This window comes from Trachinotus anak, unplaced genomic scaffold (assembly GCF_046630095.1).
Source record: "Trachinotus anak isolate AG129_WGS33_773 ecotype Australia unplaced genomic scaffold, CSIRO_AGI_Tana_v1 ptg000002l, whole genome shotgun sequence".
NCBI lineage: Eukaryota > Metazoa > Chordata > Actinopteri > Carangiformes > Carangidae > Trachinotus > Trachinotus anak.
In genome coordinates, this window is record NW_027273853.1 from 11,968,996 (window position 1) to 11,991,146 (window position 22,151).

At 38.3% G+C, this 22,151-nt stretch overlaps 1 protein-coding gene across 2 annotated transcripts; it reads right to left on the reverse strand.

The window, feature by feature from the left end:
• Nucleotides 1-174: 174 nt before the first annotated feature.
• iqch (IQ motif containing H) lies at nt 175-22,039 on the reverse strand. 2 transcript variants are annotated; one of them, XM_071497963.1, is made up of 21 exons: nt 21,851-22,039; nt 21,427-21,549; nt 21,229-21,326; nt 20,962-21,037; nt 20,037-20,156; nt 17,606-17,720; nt 17,216-17,302; nt 16,600-16,796; nt 15,972-16,517; nt 14,201-14,267; nt 13,203-13,286; nt 12,925-13,106; nt 11,728-11,967; nt 11,373-11,561; nt 6,590-6,710; nt 6,065-6,351; nt 2,875-3,033; nt 1,442-1,564; nt 1,233-1,294; nt 653-761; nt 175-410 (listed from the first exon to the last, which is right to left on the reverse strand). In XM_071497963.1, exons 1-21 carry the CDS (start codon nt 21,899-21,901, stop codon nt 330-332), a joined length of 3,117 nt encoding a protein of 1,038 aa, XP_071354064.1. In that variant the 5' UTR covers nt 21,902-22,039; the 3' UTR covers nt 175-329. The 2 variants fall into 2 exon arrangements, with proteins under 2 accessions (XP_071354064.1, XP_071354056.1); XM_071497955.1 differs by having other exon boundaries at nt 11,728-12,000; nt 21,851-22,038.
• Nucleotides 22,040-22,151: the final 112 nt, after the last annotated feature.

Here is a 22,151-nt window from a genome sequence, read left to right on the forward strand (position 1 = left end):
CTGGGCACAAACTCAAGATATTGTACAGTGGAAAATGAAACTGCTTTTTATGCGGTCAATGCATGGATAGGCCAACTTGAACGGAGCCTACTCGTTCCCTAAAGGAACTCCCAAGTGTAGATAGATAGATGCACAAAAACAGTTTTTATAAAGCTTCATGACAGATTCAGAAAATGTTTTTCAGGTATTTATTTGGCAATTTATGTTTGCTCAACATCAGCTCATCTCCAGGGTTCATATATTCACAGTGTAATGTGACAGTAAGGCTGGTAGAGACATGATGACTTAACTTGGCGAGAGTAAGGCAAGCTTATGGGTGAAGCATCTGTCTAAGCAGGTTTATGCTTCACCGCTCGCAGCTTGTTCTGAACAGTCATCTGCAGTACATCTTCTATGTCCTTGATCAGCTCCTCCAAAAAACAAAAGAAAAAACTGGTGAATTTAGATTACTACTATTATGTCTACAACTACTACTCATTATTATTCCATGTGAGAACAATCTTTCATTTGAAAATATATAAATTATTATATTTCTTAAAATTAACTGGTTACACTTTCTTTAGCAAAAGCATGACAACTGAAAACAGCTTCATTGAACATGCAAGTTTCATGATATAGATTAGGAGAGATCATTAAGTCATTAACATGGTACCTTGAAATTGGTTTCTCCTTGCATTTTAGAGGATGATATTTCCTGATGAATGACTGACAGATTCCGAGCAAAGGTCACTAGAGCTCCCTGGAGATCCTCAGAGACCGTTCTATTAACGACACCCCAAACAAACGAGTTTACTAATGATCCCCATGTTGCCAGCTAAGAAACAATCACCTTGTTCATCTGATGGTGGTGGTTAAATGAAACTTTCAGCAGACAGCATCTTCAGTCTTTAGGGGGATGAGCACAGCTTGATTTAACTGTTACAGCACTGTGTAAGCTAAAGGATTTGTGTGATAAATATGTTAAATAACCCTCTGCTTAACAACTTGCAGAGTTTGTAACAACATTTACAAAGCCAGAGGTGGCATCTTAATCCTCTCAAAGAACTGTCTTTACTCTCAGTCCAGAGAGGTCTGTCATCCATTTAATCCTTGACTGTTTTCTCATGTGCTTGTCTATTTGAACAGAGAAAACAAACTTTAATGTGTTCAGAATTTTTGCTCCTGTAGTTGAACCCTAAATTTCATTAAGAAGTATATATATATATAAATTTGATGCAATAAGAAATACTTACATCATTCCAATGCTGCATCGCTCACTGCTGTCGTAAGGAGCAAAGGCAGTGCCTTGCTTCTTCTGCAAATTAAGAGCCACAAACACGCAGTCAAAAGAAGAGCTGTCATCATAGTGTAAAGTAAATTAATCATTCAGTATACTGTTGCAACAAAGAACAAGACGTAAGAATGTCATAAATGTGAACAGGTTAATCATGACAGTCTTTACCTTCATGTTAAATCTTATGCCATGAGCCTTGCACATCATGAAGAACACATTATGGTACAACATGGAAAGGTTAGAGTGAAACAAGTGGCTCCCAATAACTGCAAAACGATTAACCACAGGAGGCTGTAAAATGTAAGAAAATAAGAAAGAGACACAGAATTTACATGCATAACTGTTGGCATGAATCTGTCTGTTCATCTATAACAGGACAAAATCTTTTTATGTTCTATTATGTTTGGGGATTAACAATAAGGGATGGTGGTGTGTGTAAAATGGGTATAGTAGAGATGACTGAACCCCATACACATGTCCTTGGGGTCACTGTTGAGTTTGGGGAGCGTGTGTGATTAGTAAACATGAGTGCAGGGCACATGTAGTAAACTGTTGGGCCCTTCTTAATTAACTGCAGGGAGGAACAATTAATGTTTAGAAAACACGCCAAAACACAAGATGAGTTCAATTGTACAACACCAATCAAAGAAATTACAGTTTCTGGCTGGCAAACGTTTGCATTCAATTTCAATTTGAGATAAAGCAATACAGAATGCACAATGGTTTACTCAACCCATAAAACTGTACATATCACCATAATAGAGGGGTTCTGAGTATGTGAGTGTCATAAATAACACTAGAGAGGTTGATTACTTAAAAGTGGCAGGGCTCAAGAGGATAAAAATGTTCCTGGTTCTCTGGCAGCTTTGGGAGACAAAAAGCACAGACCTAAGCCCCTGTGAGCTCAGGAGATAGCCCATAACTCGCTGTGACGGCTGTGTGTTTGCAGTTGTCAAACACAGGACCCTCACACAACAATAAAAGTGTCCAACAGGGACTTAATTGTGTTTGTAATATGCAGGGCCCTAATGATGGCCACTGCTAAAGCCATTAACTACTGCAGTGGCTCAACTGCTGTACTGAAGCACCGGGCCACCAACTAAATGAATGTTTGATAAAATAATACAAGTCGCAGATTAACAAGCGTAAACTCAGGCATACTGCTAATAAAAGACGTCTATTGTTTAAGGCCTGGCACCAGGTTGATGAGGTGTTCAAGCATGCATACACATGCATAATGAAAACGGTATGAATTATTAATGTGTTGATTATTTAGGCTCATCTATCAAAATGATAATGAATTCAGCACCTAAACACCAATTGAGCTCAGTGCATAATTACAGTATTTAGTTGTATTTAACAAAAATGAGGAGCAAAACTTGATCTAGCTCCAAGATTACTGTGGTGCTATAATAATATTCTCAACTGTATCAGCTTACTTTAGTGGTTTTGTTTCATTGTGATGACAAAAATTAACAACATAATTTGGGGAGAGAAAAACACTGCAAACAACTTAAAATATACCATTTAAAATCGATCTTCTGATCTTTAAGAAAATATTTAACATTAAAACTGTCATTATAAGCAATATTAAACAGTACTTTGGCTGCAGTCTGGTGTTCACAGCATTTCTCTCTGCTTGGCATTGGGACTTCGAAACAGCCTGTGCGGCAATTCAGCGTTCCTCCAGTCATCATCAGAAGCATCTGGGTCATGGCCAGCTGGTCACTGTATGTGAGGTCCAGATCAATAGCCCACACCTGTAAACAAGACATTGTGAACTCCATGTCACAGCAAAGAAAAATAGACACTATAAACTTAATAATTCCAATTTAATCACAAAAATGGAACATCAAAGTATTCCACCCACCAATCCTTAGAAAGAGAAGGGTCAGTACCTTTTAATCCTTACAATGTTATCCATGTTGAGAGGCAGAGGAAAGGAAAACCGGGTTAATGGTGTGTGCTCGACAGATTTAGGTAATTCAGTTGTGGAGTGACATGTGCACAAAGTAGATTCTTCCCTGAGTATTTGGATTCAGTCTGCCCCAGGCTGGTTTGTTTGGCTTAGGTCTGATGAGTAGCAAAGTTCAGATACGTATGGTAAATGGCGTCATTATAAGTATATTAAGGGGTCAGGTATGGTCGTAGCCTTCTGCTTAAACAGGGCTAATTTTCCCAATAATAACCTAATAGCTATGCCCTCTCTTCAAAAGTGGCAAATAAATCACTAGTGAAGGAGTTGTTAATAACTAAGTGGCAGTCGGCTGCCTCCTTCTGCTGTTCCTATTTGTCAAAGTAAACGCTCCTGCCACTGAATGCAAATCGCTGCTTGTCTGAACCCGGCAGTCTCTGTAACCTGAGCACTTTATCTCCACTAACACAATGACATCTGACTGTAAATAGTAATTGTCTTTTATATTTTATTTTGAATCAAATTAAAATATATGGTGAAACATAGGTCATAGTCTAAGGTTGCAAAAAACAATTCTGTTCATTATGAATTAATATGACAATTATTTTTTTGTGTCAGAACACTGAAAAATGCCCACAATCACATTTTCCAAGGAGTGGTCTTTAAATATTTTGTTTTGTCCAATCAGCAGTTCAAAACCCAAAGATAATCAGTTCATAATCTATTAATAGCTCATAAGCTCAGTACGAAACATAATTTATGAATGATAACCATATGTTATGTATGTGAAGTGTGAGTGTAAATTGGTAATCTGGACCAGATTTGTAAATTGCAGAAGTAACTATTGTAGTTTCAACATTTTTAATAAGCTTTAAAATTGCATGCAAGCGACTGTATATAAGAATGCCATAGAAGAGAATATAATCACAAAGTGTAATAAACTATACACATCAAGACAATCAAAACAATTGCCATCAGTGTACATTCATACTGAGCAACAGTTAAGCACTCGGTCTACTACACCCAGTCACCTTTAATGTAGGGGGGTACAGGAGCTACCACTGGATAGATGCAAGTCTCTATGCATCAGATACCTGGGCCTGAGTGATGGACACACTCCTCCGAGCCATTCACTAGACTCACTAAAAATCATACTCCGATGTCCTATTGTCGCTCTTAACAAAGCAGTGGGAAATGTAAGCCTGGATTGCACCTGTTTTCTATTGCCTTGAATTTTCATTAAAAACCCTGATGCTGCAGCTGGGGCCCCACCATTCCACAATGTGAGGAAAGACTGCAAGGGCAAACATATGTGACCCACTTCTTCCCATCAAATAAAGTAGGCAGCTTTTAGCAACAGGTTTGAATCTAAATTGATGTTTAAATCCAGACAGGTTTGCCCATGTGGCTCTCTTCTGTCTGAGCTGTGTGTGTGGGGAGATGGTTAAGAATCTGTCTTTAATGTTCCTGCCTCTATTGAAGCACATGCTGTTTATAGTCGATTCTTAATTATGCTGTCAGTGAATCACATTCAATTTCAGGTCAACATTGAAACTGAAAATTAATTTTAAGGCTGTCATTATATCATTCTAAACAGTCAAGGAAAAGGGTAGCTTCTGTCCCTATTATATATGTGAAATAGAACATTTTCTGATTTGAGTGTCACAGGTTTGTCCCTGGAAGGACAATTTGGTTTGACTATATGAAAAAAAATCCTAATATATAAGAATTATGTTTCTTTACTGTGAAATAAATGTAGCGTGGTGAACTGCATAGTCCAAATGAGGACTGCTGGCAAAAATATATTTGGCTGGATTTAAAATGTTAAAGGAAACAAAAATACCAATGTATTAGATAAAAATTCAGTTAATTACAAAATATAAGTTTTAAGACATAAATTGCATTGTCTGAACACTGCTTTGCTCTCATGTGTTAACATCTAATCCATAAGATACTACCCTCTAGTGGCAAGTGTGCCTTTAGCTACTGTATACCTCCAGTTTTTTTTTTTTTTTATTGGGAATCCATTATGAATGCAAACATTAACAAAGCTTCAACAGGGAAGAGGGAAAAAATAAATAATAGAGATTTATTGAAATGTCCTGAATGAAACAAATGGTGTTTTCTATATGGACTTTTTATGAAAGAAAAAAATCTGAACACTTTCTGTGTCCTTTTACATACCCTTTCTAAAACTGTAAAGTAGCTCTACTGTTTTACAGGATTAGTATTTTATACACTATATTGTAAACAAAGCATTTAATTTTACAGCTCTGGATCAATAGCAGTCAATGTAGCCACACGTTTGGGGTAGACCTTAAACCATCATAAACCAGTCCATTTCCAATATCATAAATCAAGAAGGTTTCAACAAAAAAAAAATCCTGACAAATGAGATATGGCTTCTACGGCATTTTCCTAAAACAGCAACACACATTTCAACAGACCACTGCAGGTAACAAGGCAGGGGTTAAACACTAACAGGGCGTCCCTGTGAAGCTGCCAAATCACTTTAGAATGACCTATTGTCTGAAAGATAGGTGCCTCTGAATTTCTCTGCGTTGTAAGGTTAAAGGGCAAGTCTTAAATGGTGGAATCAGTGTATCGACACAATAAGACCTGACAGTTTATTAGATGGCCTTGTCACACATTTGGTCCCTGTGCCCACTGTTTGCCTTGCCTGTTTTCCAGATCCCTGGGGAGCAGTATGGGAGGCACCTATCTGCTCATATGGATCCCTGATCCAACCTAAAAATTGATCTCTTTCACCAATATGGTGAAATAGAGAGCTTTGACACCATGTGCTGCAACAGCCCAAGCCATATTTATTGTGGTAGCTTTAGCTAAGCCCTTGTCTTGCCCTAGCTGTGTCTCACCTTCTGCTCCATGGTGTTTTGGTTCAAAAAGGTAGCCAGGTCCACAGAGACATAACCTACGATGAGGCGCTGCAGACAGGCCTGGCCCACTCGCATGCAGATGGTGTGCAAGATCTCAGGGTGTACAGAGGTCTGAGGAACAGTGGAGCCTATAGCTTCCAGTTGACAGGAGCCGTGAAGCTGGTCTCCACAGGACAGCATGGTCACCTCACCCCCAGGCTCCAGCAGCAGATCTACTGTCAGACAGGTGACACTGTCTGACGGGGGGTAGGCCTCCACCACACCGCCTGGACACACAGTGAGAGCAGAGGAATAGTACAAACAATACCCATCATTCAGCACCTGAAACACTCTTAGCAACTGAGAAATGTAACATAGCAAGTATAACATAACAAGTATTTAATTTGTCAGTTCACATAGGCAACGTCTGGGAACTAGGAAGGAAATAGGAAATGACTGTTAGCATATTCAAACGGCTATATTAGCAGGTGAATAGCATTCAGTGCCTGACAATAGGTATCTGACCTTGCCTGAGGAAGGTCTTCAGGAAGCAGGCCCAGTTGGGGTAGTGGGAGGTTTTAGCAGGTCGGGCGTAACGGGTCAGCCACTCTGGGATTTCATCTAAATATCTGAGCAGTATGGACTCCTGTAGAAAGAAAGCTAAGTTGCATACTTTGGATATCTACTGGAAGGGAGTTGGTGACAGGTTTGAGGACATCATGTATGTTTGGTAATTCAAACACAAATTAATAACAAATCCTGGCTACTTTATTTGGTCCCATTATCAAAGCTCTCTAGGTGTAGACTACATTATTGGAAATGCCCTTGTGTTATATGGATGACTCCAGTGACAGCTTGTTATCCTTGAGACCTTTGGTGGCTGCTTCAATTTCTGTGTGAGTGTCTGATGGATACTGCGGGAGGGTCTGTCTGTGAGTGACAGCCTATTATCAGAAGGCCTCAGGAGTCTAATGGCTTTAACTTACAGCCACAGAGACAGCACCTGCCCTCAATAACAACTCTCTCCACTGGGCAGCTGATGAATACCTAAGCTAACCCCATCTATCTGGGGATCAATCAGGGCTTGACTGGGATCAATATCGCTCTCGTTTCTGTAACTAGGAAATGCCATAATAGTTTCACTACTTAATTATGCTGTTAATTCCAAACTTTTGTTTTAGGTGTCTCTTAAACAGTTTAGCAACTCAAGTATGCTCTTTCCTCTGCTAATGCTTTTAAGTTTAGCTTTATTGACAACTATCCAATATATTTAATTTTTATATTTTGTCAGGAAAAGAATGATACAGTCTTTGACTTACTTTCATCATTGTCCCTGGTGTTTTCAAGCTTTGACATAGTTAAAGAAACATTAATGGCTTCACTAAACCTTTAGTTGTCATTTTATCCCATATAACTGAATGCTTATGTTGACTGTATAGTCAAAGTGCTGAGTTCGCTTTTAAATAAAGGGTTCTGCATGTAATAATGTCTTTATATGACTATTAGATGGGAATTTCATTTGGACATACACAATAAAATATGTGAAAATGGTCTAAGAGTTGACAAAATTCTGATTGGAAATAATATCTTTGTTCTTTCATTGTTCTATTCAGAGCATTACTTTGTTTGAGTATATACTGCCTGGCTTCACTGGAGACAGGACTGGAGATTATGCTGTTGATATTCCAGTCATGTAACAGCCATCATCATATTCAAGTACTGAAAGAGGCGAGGTCAAATGCTACACAGTGATTCCCCCTATACAAACCATAAAGCACACAATGGTGCGGTAAAAAGTGTAAGGGAACGGTTGTCATTTTCAACGGCAGAGCAAGCTCACCCCAGGACTTTGCCTATGCAGTTCACAGAAACAGCAGGACAGGAAGAAAGGAAAGAGAGGTATTTTGCAATAAATTATTTGGACTTAAACTGCGTACAGTACCCTGTGATAGGATTCAAGCTTTACTTTGTGTCCACATAAAGCCAAGCAATCTGGTCATAAATAAAACAGATGTTGCCCTGCCTCTGTGATTGCCATTTCATCTCTCTATTACATAGTGAAACAACTGAGAAACTACAGTAAATCTTGGGAACAGAATGATATAATTGGACTAGTTATATGTTTTGTATGAAGATTCATTTTCTGCGACACTGTCCCACTGTCCCTCAATCTACTACAGTTCATGACTAATTACATGTGTATTATTAAATAAAATATTAATTTGCCACATTAAGCTCATCTCCAGTTGAATTTAACATCTTATAATAGAGACAGTAGCATTTGTTCTCCTCAAAAACTGGACAAAAAAAACATTTATGACCTTCAATGAAGTGAAAGGAACCACATAAAACACACTAAAAAGTGTACCACAAAAAATGTTAAAACTCTTATTAAGGTAAATTCAGTTTAACTTTCTAAGGGTGGAACATTATATATCTAAACACCTCCATGCATGCACAGGCTGCACAATATTTATACAGAAAACATCTGTATAAAATGTCCCTCTACCTCTTCAGTGGTAGTGATTATCAAATGACCCATTTCGTTGACAAACTTAACCTAAATAAGGTGTTGCTCAAGATTTGTCTGTACACAGCATGACAAAAAGAAACACTCCATCTGTTGACGCTATTAGGTGTAATTTTTACCCTCTTGTGCCTAATGATCCATATGCAAGCTGTGTGAGCGCTTAAGTGTGTGTATGGCCCCCTTCAGGCATTGCATGGGTGCAGATCTACATGTCTTTAACCTCTCTCTGTGTAAATGCTAAAAGAGGCCTGGGGGCTTTCTGCAGGCTGAAACATTGTGCTGGAGGCTGTGGGCCTCACAATATTTAGAGAAGCACAGTCTCTCTAAGACCTTTGTGGAAGATCCTATAGTGTGGATGTGATCCCTCCTCCTCCTTCTTGCACCCTTTTAGTCTTTCTTTTGCATAGCCAGAAGGGATCTGATTGTTTGTATTATTCTGAAAGACCACATGGTATTCTTGTGAGTCAGCTTTCTTCATGCTAAGTCCTTCAAAACAAGCAATAATAAAATATTAATAATAAAAAATATGCACACAGTGTAGGCTAAGGCCAAGTGTACTCTCTAACCTACTCTCTACTTTTAGAGTAATGATAAAGAGTGTGGGATATCACAATGAACTGTGGGACATATTTGTATAATATACACTTAAATCATCACTTATTTGTTTTTTTTTGGTAAATAATAATCTTGGTGAAGAACTGTTAAATTATGAATTAATATTTAAAATACTTCATTTGATAATTTGTACTTCATTAATAATTAATTAAATTGCTATTATTTCCATAAACATAGCTTTACACATCTATTAACTGAATGCTTAAATGCATGCAAATATTGAGCATTGTGAGTATCTATCCTATTCACTAGCTGTCACGGCTATTGCAATTAGGTCCACTTCTTTTCAGCAAAATGCTACATTAATTAGGGTTATATCTCAAAATATACTGCCATGTTGAAACACCCATCTACAGTTTCTGCTGTGAGGAGATGACAGCGAGGATATACTCTGATATAAAATATTCATATGTTTGAATCTAATCACCAACATTGCCCTGTAATCTTTCAGCATATAGAGCCAAATTACTATCCTCAATATAAACTAGTACAACAGCAGAAGGACAATGTAATACATTTAAGGGGTTAATACATTTTAGGAGAAAACAATGTCATAACAAAAAAAACATGCAATGAGGAGCACAGGATGTGGGCTTTGCTTTGATTAAAAGAGCAAGGTGTAGAATAAAGGCCAGTTAAAGTGTTGTGTCCATATGGCCCAGAAGCCCTGAGGCTGTCGGCCTACACTGGGGGCCTCGGCACTCTTCCCTCTCCATGGGACCCCAGCTGGTGAAACAAACCCCATTTACTTTCCTGTGCTGCCTCAGCCACCATTATGGACCTTGGCTGTGGCTCAGCCACTCTCTGCCATAATTAACAGCACCAATGCCACAACAATTACAGCCCCGCAACACACATACACTATGAATCAAAGAACAGGCTAATAGGAACAATACAGAGTGAACCATAAGAAGCTTGAGATGACTGCTGTTCTTTCAAATGGAATAAAAAGTAAAATCGTTGTGCTCCGAGCCCACAATCATTAGCCTGTAATTAGTCTACACAAAGCTCCGAGTTAAATGGCAAAATAAGGTAATTAACACATGACAGAAAATCAAAGGCTACTATGTAAGCATATGAGAAATAAGAGCCAGGGGCTCAGAAGCTGTGTACAGATCGCATCTGTAGTAAATGAATGGTTTACCAACGATTAAGCAAATTTTATTTGTTTTGAACAGGTCTAAGATTCAATCTGAATTAAATTTTTGAGGAAAAAGCAAATGCTGATATTTTATAAAATAATCACAATGTCCAATTTTTAACCATAAACACAGTATTTGGACAATAATGTTTTATTTACAAATGGCTTAGAGCCAACCAGTGGGTGTTATGACGGAAAAAGACAGACAGGTCAATGCTGTAAAGCTAGAACAGCGTACCAAAGTATCAACATCAGCTATAATTAAGTATTTAGTATCATTTGTACTTCAATAATACATTTGTAATACAACTGAAGGCAGCTGTAAATCTGCAAAATAGTTTTAGAAAAATATATACACAAGAAATGCTCTGTTGATCAGAATGTCTGTATTGTGAGTTGTTTGTCATCAGGTGAGTTAGCGCATAACTACCATTGAACAGGCTTTTGTTCTCCCCCACACACCAACACTAGTTGATGTGTGTGCCCCAGATAAACAGATATTTAATGTATTGATTTAGTGTTCTGTGGCTCTGGGGACAATGCTCAAAGTACTGTTCTACAGAGACCAGCATTGTGACAGTTACGTTAAGACATCCCATTCGAAGCTAAATGACAGTATCTGTCTGACCTAACTGTGACCTATGCTTTTGTTCTTTCAGTGACAGAAGTGAATCTAACTCTTTTTTGAGCTGTCTTAATATCTAGCTGTTACTGTAATATTATCTGTTAAGTATCTTGTTGTTAACGTGTTAAATTTAAATGGCCGATCCTCACTGGTATGACTGTAACAATAATAGCAATAAACTCCATTTGTATGGCACTTTTCTAAAAGCAGGGAGCCATAAAGACGCGACAGTAAAAAGCATCAATTCAGGGAGAAAAGAAAACACAAATCTAAAATTTAAGCTAATTCAATAAAATATAAAAAATATAAAAATAAGTGTAATAAATGTGCTTTAAGAAGTGGTACTATAGTTTATGACAGGGAGGGAATGACATCATCCACAAAGTCAAATCTTTACCTGAATCCATTTTGTGTTCCACAGCTCAGGACCATAACGATGATATTCCTGCAGGGCCCAGTTATAGCAGCTAAGATGGCATATATCACAGTATGCTGTACCACAGCCACTGTGCTCAGAATCTATCTTGAAGAGCCAGCGCTGAACATCAAAGTTTTGAGTCATAAGCTCAGCCAGTATTTCATGAAGCTAAACCAAAAGAGAGACATTTGAATTACAAACTAAATTATATCATTAACTACAAGTAAAAATTAAAGTGAAAATGAAAATGTTTTCTTTTGTATTATTAGTTACTGATGAAGGACCTCAGGCTGTAATTGAGTCTGTGTATGCATTTGTGTTTTTGATCTCTGACCTGGTTTAGTGAGTAGATGTCTCCTTGACCAGGGGGTACATCAACTTCTGCCCCGGTGAAGATCCTCCGCCCTCCAGACTTGGTGCTGTAGAGCTGTGCAATAGCTGGTTCAGGCCCCAGGATTGGCACTCCCAGCTCATCAGCCACTGCCAGGTCATCCACGTGGGCCACTCCACCCACAATATAGGCTTGCTTCCCCTGGATTAGGTTCCTGATGCGCTTCAGGGTGTGTGGACTGTACTTTAGGAGGGTAGACAGGCACATGTTACGGGTCTGGAAGAGAAGAGGGGAGAAAGATTACTACTGGAGCTTATAGTTCTCAGTGTCTCTTCCAAGGGTTGTTTCTTGACCTGATTTATCACTGTGTACACACAACAGATCTATTATTGTAATAGCCAGCAGGGTTTTGACCTCTCCTGTATTCCAGCAGGTTGAATTGATAAAAGCTGCCTGTGGGAGGCCTCCCCTATCCTTCACATCTTTAATGTGTGCTAGCAATGAGCTCCTTGGGAATACAACTAATTACTTCACATCTGTATTTATTTGATCCACATGGAATTATCCCTTCTGTCACTGGCAGAATGCGCTGCCAGCCGTGGGTAGCAGTGATTCATCTCAGCAACACGTCTGGCACAGTTTAACAACAAAACAGCAGGAAAATCAATAGAAAGAGACGAAGAAGACCATGTCATGTTGCACATTCAATCTAGTGCAAATAGATGTAAAAAGATGAATAGAATGGCTGAATGTGAAAAGAAGATATAACAACACCTTTTTTTATTGTATTGAGGTAATCAAAACAGTTCAGAATTTATAAAAATGCAACACTTACGTGGAATAAGTGGATAATTAAACTAACTAATATGGATTATTAACCGAGGACCAGCTACAGACAATGAAATAAATGTATTTTAATTAAGTATAACATAATATAGCTCTAGTGTGTTTACTTTGAAATAGCACAGATGTTTAATTTCAAAAGCAGTAAAAGGGAATGAAAAATAGTACACAGAGTGTAGCTCTCACAGGACAAGTGTACAGTAACAATTTCCTCTAGTACCCTCTAGAGGACAATTCACAAACTACAGATCCTTGGAGCATCTCTACAGTACAATATAACAGATTTCTCTGCAGATATTTCCTGCTGAAAATATGCATTGTAAATTGCACACAAAATGTAAATTTTATTGACCTTACCGGGAAATAATCTATAGCCTCAGGTATGAGGATGACAAAGCATCTGACACAGGATGAGGCCTCAGTAGTTCCAGTATCAGCCCCGTCTGTGGCTCCATCACACTTCAGGAGGCTGGTGTAATAGCGTAAGATGTCCTTCCCCAGATGCTGGGGGCATATGTAGATCACCTCCACATTTTCATCTGAAAATATACAGTGTATAGTGAAGTGGACTTTACAAATTACATATATACAGTGAAGCATACAGAGAAATTGGTGAGGCTGTGAGAAGCTCCTACCTCTAACTTCACACAGTCTGTTTATTTGGCTGTTCTGTAGGATGTCAAATCCTCTCAAGTTCAGTCGCTGGCTCTGAGAGTATCCTGTCAGAACAAGGTCACAAAAACTTGCACAAGACATTCAAGTCAGAGTTACATTAACTAATTTGCTTGATTCAAAATCTGTAGCTCTACAAGTACCCTCAGAAGGGCTTGCTACTAGATTTGGGGGTAGGGTAGTTAAGTCTAATCACACCGTAGTGCAATCCGATGATTAATTTAGCTTAATAACTAGCAGGTGCAGTGTCTGTTGTGTGCTGAGAGTCCTGTTGCACCATGTCCAGCCACCGCTGAGCTACATCCAGTGATACCTCCAGGATTTTACTCTATGTCTGTCTGGATTTCTGCCTGAGAGAGAATCCTCAACTGAATCAAGGTAATTAAATGATTGGATTCATGCTAATTAACAACAATGGGGTTCAACTTTCTAATTATCCTTGCTCACACAGCACTCTCTGTAGCCACCCCAAGTGCAAATAAAGCATTCCATCTGCTAGTAATTAGGCTTAATAATTTTAGACAATCGCTCAATGATTTACAATGCACATGCCTGATTACAGTCTAAATGTGAATGCCATGGTGAAATTAGAACAAGAACGGATCATAGCTTGCACTCAATGTCTTGTACAAAAACATAGCAGCTTCTTCCACTTTTGTGTGAATGTGTGCTTTTGTTTTTGCCAAGCAATAAAATAAGACCTTTGTGCCTCTTACAAATATTCAACATAATGGTTTTTCATTTGCTTAATCTGCAAATTAAATGGCAATTGAGACTAAATTGTTCAGTTCCCTGGCATGGGGACTGTCATCATCCTGTGAGTGCTTTCCTGCAGAGAGTCATTTGAACGAGACAGAGTGCCTCCACCAGGGCCACAGACTGGGGCAGCAGAGTGGCGAGACATGGGATGACTGCTGCTAGATCAGATGTGTGTGTGTGTGCAGCAGGCAGAGAAAGCTACCTAATGAAGGGATGTGGATAATGGTCCTCTTGGAGGACTGGATGTGTTTCCAGTTGGCTGCCAGATGCTGGGGATGGAGAAAAGGAGTGATCAGAGAGGGGACTGCCTCTGTACACACACACACACACACACACACACACACACACACACACAAATCATCACATCACTGCATAGCTAAAACGCATCAAGCCAATCTCTCTCTGGGCTAACAGAAGCAAACCAAGCATAAAATACCACCTTAATTAAATTAAGCGTTTACTTTAGAAACATCTTCTCACAATTAATTCAATAGGCAAGGTACATGATGCTACTGCCAGGGGAAGATTAGCAGGCTTAATTAACAGGGTATGAATGTTTATAGAGTGAGAACATACATTTAGTGCATGTATACACACACGGGGATGTTAAAACTAAATGAACTTGTAGACACTAATTAATATTGTGTCAGTGCTCTAAAAGATGTTCAGCCCAGATGACAGCACAGACACGACATCTACACTGAATGGGACAAAATTCACAGAGTATTATTCACCTAGAAGAATGTGCTATCATACTGCTCTCTTGAGGAGCTAAGTAGAAACAAAATTTTATTTTTTAAGCTTAAGATTCTTAAGGTTCTGCTATGGCAGAAATAAGTTCAAACAGTTTGGACATATTGGGCATACAAGTTGTGATATCCTGGAAAAAAACAGTAATGTTAAGCAGTGAAGTGGCCTTGAGTGTTTAACATGGCATAAAACCCAAGAAAATTTAAAAGCAATATTAAGCTGCATTAAATTAATCAGTTTTGGTATGTTTTATGTTTTATAAATACCCCACTCAAACCAATAGCTCCATGTCCCCCACTGTACTACAAACTTTATATTATGCCACTGTATTCACAATAATTCCAGCTGCAAAAAATTTTTTTATAGTCAGTTTTAATTTTAAAACCTAATATTACCACAACACACTTTAAACATTAAATATTCAAACTAGCTATAGTATTTATAGTACATCATTATATATAGTATTTAGCTGCTACCGTATTTAGCTGTTGTCACATGTACTTTAATAGGCCAAGGGAAAGAATTGGGTACCTGTTTTGATCTCTAGCCCTCATCACTGTTTCTTTGTCTTCGTATTGTATATTGTGGCGGCAGTTTTGTATCTGTTTCTCTCCATCTTTCTGCTCTTCTCTACCACTCATCTGTCTTACTTGTCTCTGCTGTTTTTCTGTTTATCTGTCTCACTGTTTCTTTCTGTTGTCCCCTTCTGCTTATGTAACGCATTTGGCTCAGTGTTTTTCTTTTAGTTGTGTTTCTGTTAATCTGAAACTGGATATACTAAATAAACACATTTTAGCTAAAGCTAAACACAATGATTAATGACTCAAGTCACTGTCTTGAGGAAGAGGCTCTTGTCTCTGAAAGGACATAGATTTTGATTGGTCCTCAGTAAAACATTGATGTTTGTGACTGAAACATAGAAATGTAGAAACATTATTTTGTTTTTACCCTTAACTTTATTTTTTAACAATAAACCTTTTTCTACAGAGTAAAATTTTTGTATCTAAATATTAAATCACACAAGTACATAATCACATTTAAAGATTATGCAGATAACTTCATTTAAAAAAATATATATTTTAAATTCTTATCTAATTTAATTTAGAGGTTATGAATAAATTGCTGACTCTGAAATTGAGAAAAAAGGGAAACAAAGGCGAGCTCTGAAAATGAGACAGAGCAATTTCAAGTAGAAGAGAGAGATTGAATATAAGCACCATCACCTGGGCTCTGCTGCGGTGATTCTCCAGCTGTCTAAAACGCCGGGCCTGCAGGGCCTTCCTGACACGACGCATCTGAGTGTGCATCAACCATGAGATGGCGATGGTCCCTGCCGCCCACTTGCGCCGGCAGTGGCGCAGGTAGGCTGTCCGGGCTACGTAGCGCCTCCAGCAGGACTGGATGTGGATGGCAGCCGCCTCAATGCCTCCTTCTCCCTTGAAGCGCTGACCTGGGCGTAAGACCAGACCCTGTACCTCCTCCCAGTTTTCAAGCACTGAGAGGAGACCAATCACTGGAAGAGCCTTTCTCCAACCATTATCCCAACTATGTGCAAACTCCACCAGTCGTTCCCCACTCACTTTGGCTAGAGGCACGGCAAAATCCCTGAGCAGCTTTTCTAGAGCCTCCAGAGCATATACCACACTGCTCCAGCACAAGCTAAAGCTCTGCTTAAAGTGACAGAAATCAGCCACCACTGGGTTGATCCTTCCCTTTGTGATGGTAAAGGGGTATTTACTGATGTTTACAGGAACTGGCACAGGTAGATTCTACAGAACACAGTGAAATACATGTAAGGCAACCTAGACTTTGAATAAATAGTTAAATGAATTCAAATATTATTGTTTGTACCTGAGGCTTTTTAGGGACAAAATCTTTGGCGCCTTGCATCAAACTCTCATGACCCATGCTCTTGGAGGTTGTGGAGGGAGGCGGTGTCTTGGTAGTCCAGGGTGGCGTGCCTTTGCTGCCTATTTGTTTGCAGGTGGACCCAGGTTCTGTTTCCCATTTCAGCTGCTTATGATACCTGGACCTCGAGCCTAACAGAGCTAAAGTCACAAACAGGCTGAACTATCAGAGATTAATTATTAGTAACTGGTCATCACTGTCAAATGAAGTGATAGTTTTCCCTACTGCCACAGAGTTGTTGAGGGGTTTAAAAAGACAATTAATACAATGAGAGAAAAGGCAAGAGAGCAAAACTAAAGAGAGTGTATAATTGCTATTGTTGTAGCAATAAACTCTCTCATGCCAGTGGCAGAACTTTTCTTATCATGTTTCCAGCTTCCAGGTATTTCCAAGGGCAGAGCTTTTCTTCCGTCTTAACAAAACCTTAAAGACCATATACCGTAATAATTTTTCAACACATTTTGAAAAATTTATCCTATATTCATAAACAAAAAAGTTGTGAGATACAGAATCAGGTAATATGTATTATTTTATGTGGAGTCTTTGGAGAGGCACTGACCTATCTTAGAAGAATATGAATCCTCTCTGGGATGAAGAGAAGCAGCTTTGTGCTGGATCGACATATGAAGCAAACTTGGATCTGGCACTGAAGAAAATACAAAAATAAGAAAAAAAAATACTTTCAAAACATTGTATCTGCCCCTGTTTAAAAAAATGTCAGGCTAGGTAAGATTAAAAAATACATACTAATGATTTAAAAACATGTAAATTTTTAAAATCTACATATTCTAATGTAATAATGTTTACATTTAGTAGTTTGCCATTGAATATAAAGTAGTGGTCTGATTAAAGTGACACAAAACAAAAAACTACCACACACAATCAATGAGCATTTGTCTGAAGTGTGCCAGAGATGAGGGACCAGTAATGGAAAGATGAAATGTCTTACCTGTCTCCATGTTTGTCCCCATGTCTTCTTCAGGTATTGCCAGGCTATGACGGCCCCTTGGTCCAAAGGCTTGAAGTCTCACCGTAGAGCCAGTGATTATTCTGTGATGTTTTGCCTGAACCGAACATGTTAAGACGATCAGAGGTTGTCCATCTGGTGTATATAAAATCAAAGCAATGATGCTACGAGATCCTGGTCCTGTATTTACTGTCCCAGCTGTTGTTGCCCATAAAGCCTGGCTCTAGCTTCATCAAATTAATTGCAACAAGTACTAGATGAGAGCTAGACAATGTTTAAATTTAATGTTTTTTCTTTTCTTCAGAGGTTTTTGTTACTATCAATCAACTTTCTAGCAGAATGAGTATGAAGAGCAGCCTGATACATGATTACAAACAATATATTGCAAACCATATATTTGTTGAATTCATTAAGAATTTCAAAAGAAGTATAAAAATAGCACTGGCAAAGTTGTAAACTGTCCTGTACCCCACCTCCTGTAGCAATTAATCACAAAGTTGCCAAGATTAAAGACTCTTAAAATACTATAACAGTTCATAGCAGTTCTGTTCTGGTAACTTATATTGTACATTTTAATGCACACTAGTATCATAATTTAAAATTAAAGGTTGATTTCACAGGTTCATTTAAGATAAACAGGATGGTGCATTTGGAGTAACCTCAACTTTCTTATTCATGGCAAGATTCAAATGTCTCATTACTCATAAAAGACAAAGTTTGTGCTGTTGATCCTCCAAACTTGTCATCTAATGTCCTCTCCTTTGTTCTCCTCAGACCACTGAGCTCTCTGACAGACCACAGGTAGTAGCCAGGTGTTGGGAGAATCTCCCCTCAAAGGCACACATCTGTTTCAGATCAGGTTGGGAAAAGGTGGCACCTTTTGTAAAATTGCTAAAATGCAAAAGCTCATTCCCTGGCACGGGTACAGAGTGGAGAAGAGCTGGCCTGAGTTGCAGGAGGAGGCAGCAGGCAGAGAGCCAGTGGTTAGCAGTTGGGGAAGCTACGGCTGTCTTATTGGCATGCTGGACCAGGTACCCACTTCTGTCCTGAGACAGCTGTAAACCAGTAGCCCATAGCACAGCAATCAGGCGCCTGTTTCTTTAGAAGAATGCTGATGTGCTGCAATCTGCTTCCCGCTTGCTGCAGCCAGTTCTTCCATTTCTTCTATATCAGAGTGACAGTCTTGGCCTCAATTTCTCATCTCAGTTATAGATTCCCAAAAACATATTGGAAATAAAAGTGTATAAAATGTATCTAAAACTAATGCTGACCTTTGCAAAGATTAATTTGTTTTCTGTGACAAGTGTTGGCTGCCATCACTAATCCATGTGACCTTCATGTCACTGTTCCTCTGAGCATGAGACATGAAGAATCTCTTAATGCAAACCTGTGCCATCACTTTTCACTCCAGCATAAACTGTCTATTCTGCAGCTTAAGGGAGATAGTATCGGAGGAAAGGAACAATGATATCCATTTCATCTTAGCAGTAGCAGAACCTCTTGTAATATTTAATCATAGCTTTCCTGAGGCATGTGCTTTATGTTACACTTAAGATCAACAAAAACACAGGACACAGGAATCAATTTCTCACTGCAAAAAGCAAGTAACTCCATGACATGATATTATTCTGATCCTAGTTTAAGACTTCATACACTGATTGGTGTCTTTTCCAGCAGTAAGACTTAAGTGTGATGAGAAAATCTGCTCCATAACTAAGAAAGCTAATACACCAGATGTAGCCTGTTTCCTCAGCAAATAAGTTCAAATTCTTAGTTTTAGTTTTACAAAGCCACAGTTGACTGAACTGTCATCATTTCCATGATTGTCATGTCATCAATCTAACAACAAATTGCTGTACATGAAAATGGGAGAAAAAAAAATCCACTTTCACAGAGTTCCACAGAGAGCATGAATGTAATAGCATTTTTAAGGCTGGAGTGGACTTTTAAATATAAATGAACATTCATTACATTCAAGCCTTGCTAAATAAGTTCACACAATGCTGATTAAGCCCATCAGCGCCAGGTAAATCTCTCTGTACTCCACAGTATCATGATACAGATAGCCCAAAAACAATGCTGTATTTGAGAGTACTTTTATACATTTTATGTCTTTCATGTGTACATAAAATACATTTTAATAAGATACATCTTATGTATGTATTATCTGTTTTTAGGTAGTCTCACTGAGATCATGATCTATTTTTCAAGACAGACCTGTGTAGAAGAATAAACATATACAGCTTTACTACAGACAGACACAGAAAACGAGCTGCAATTTACAATACCTAATCTAAGCTTGCTGCAATTCTATAGAAAGCATGAATGACAATAATAATAATGATATTAATAATAATAATAATACCCCCAATGTATTACTAGTACTAAATTAACCTATACTCAGATTACTTACTGCATTTGTGTTCCTCTTGTGGACATCAGGCAGTGATACCCCACATTTCTGATACAAAATGGCTCTGTTATTTGGGTGAGCAGGATTACACAGCAAACGCATGGCCACTGGTGACTTGTGCTGAATGAGACAGAGGAAAAGTTTCAAAACTTTAATCTAAACAAGATGTACTGTAGAAACAAAAATGTATATATTCACTCAGTTGACAGTTTGTTAGGTATACATTACCTTGCTAAAACTAATGCAGTCTAATACAACAGTCCTGCAGTGAATCCTCCTGCCACAAAGGTTATAATGTTCAGTTTTTATTGAAAATCTTTCAGAGAGGTGCTCATTCAACTGTATGATAATTTTGGATGATGTAGTCTATGGTGTTGTTGAACTATATTGTCTTATACAAAGAGGTGTTACTGTAATTTAGTTTACCCTCATTGTTGTGAATGGGATGGACAAAATAATAGAAAGACCAGTTCATATAGCATAGTATAATTTAACAACACGACCAACTGCAGCCTCCAAAATGATCATAAAGTAGAATCAACACCTCTGTAAAACAGTTTTAAAAAACCTGAACATTAAAACCACCATGAAGGCAGGATTTATTGCAGACTGATATGTGTACCTAATAAAAATGAGTGTATCTTCTTTTCATATCTGTTCTGAGCGTTGCTATAAGATAATTGTTCTTCATGAAAATGACCAGTACATTATCAAATACCACACACCAATGAATTAACACTATATTAACTTAGGTATTAGCTAAACCTACTTTGTAGTTTAACCCTGACATAGCTCATATTAATGGTGACCATCTTACAGAAAACCTGTTTGTTCCCAACTGTATTCTTGCTGGAATTTTCTCCATGAAAAATGCCTTTCTTAGGCTACCTCTCCATTGCGCTGTGGTCAATGAATGGTAATCTACCTTTTCCCCAGGTGAAGCCCCTGGAAGGTCTTCCCTTTGTGGACGCACATCTGGGAAACTCTCCAGAGCAGGTTTCCTGTGTAAAGTCTTTGTTTCAGGTTTACAATATCCATCACTAGACTGTATGCAAAAAAACATATTTCTACCATATTTCTATAAGTTCTAATGATGAGACAGTTGGGGAAATATTACATTTTAAATATTAAAAAAAATCCCCACTGTAGACAGTTATTTAGTAAAAACAAATGTAAGCTTCTTCTTGCTTACCATTTGGGAATCTGCACAGTCTTTTTTTGTAAGTCCTCAATGCTTGGAAGAACCAGCAGCTGCTCAGTCACTGTTTTCAGATAATCCTCTGCATGTTTCTATTTACAATTTAAGAACACAGAAATGGTCAGCCACCTCTGTCTGATGTCTGTTTAATTTAATTGTTGTCAGTGCTTATTCTGCATGAAACATCCTCACCCTGATGTTGCTCTCTGTCTTGTGAATGGCGTTGCCCAGGGCTTGAATGTCCAGTGGTTTACCCCTCTCACTGACAGCGATTTTCTCAAGACTACATTTGAGTTGTCTCAAATCATCTTGAACCTGTAAAATGCAGTTTTATGATGTAATGTGGATAACTGGCCTAATATCAGCCAACAACCGTGACTTTAACTTGATTTGTATATTGGTAATTTTGCCAAATTCCTGTCTAGAGACTTAAAAATAAAGGGAAATGTTAACAATTTATATAATATTTAACCATAATTAAGCACCGTGGTCACAATTTAGCACCCATTATCCTGAGCTAAGAAAAAAAAACTAGCTAAAGTCAGATTAATTAGCAAACGTCAAGTATAATCTATCAAGTTAAAATAGTTGGCTGGGCTAAGTTAGACAACATTACCTTAACTAAAACTGCTCCCAACTTATCTTCGCTTTGAAGCGTGTCGGACATTTTTTTGCATATTGAGTTTTATAATATGACTTACAGATGTGTCACTATAGCATAACGACTTACTTTCACCAAACTAGTTAGCTAGCTAGACATCAATGAAAACAGCACTGGTAATCATGACAACCAGGCATATTGCGTTTTACCCCCGACTTTGACTGTCAGGCAGCCCCCCCCTAACAAAAAAAAACAAAACAAAAAAACTTTAGCTAGAACTTGTGATAAAAATTCTGACGATGGCTCTACTTTAACT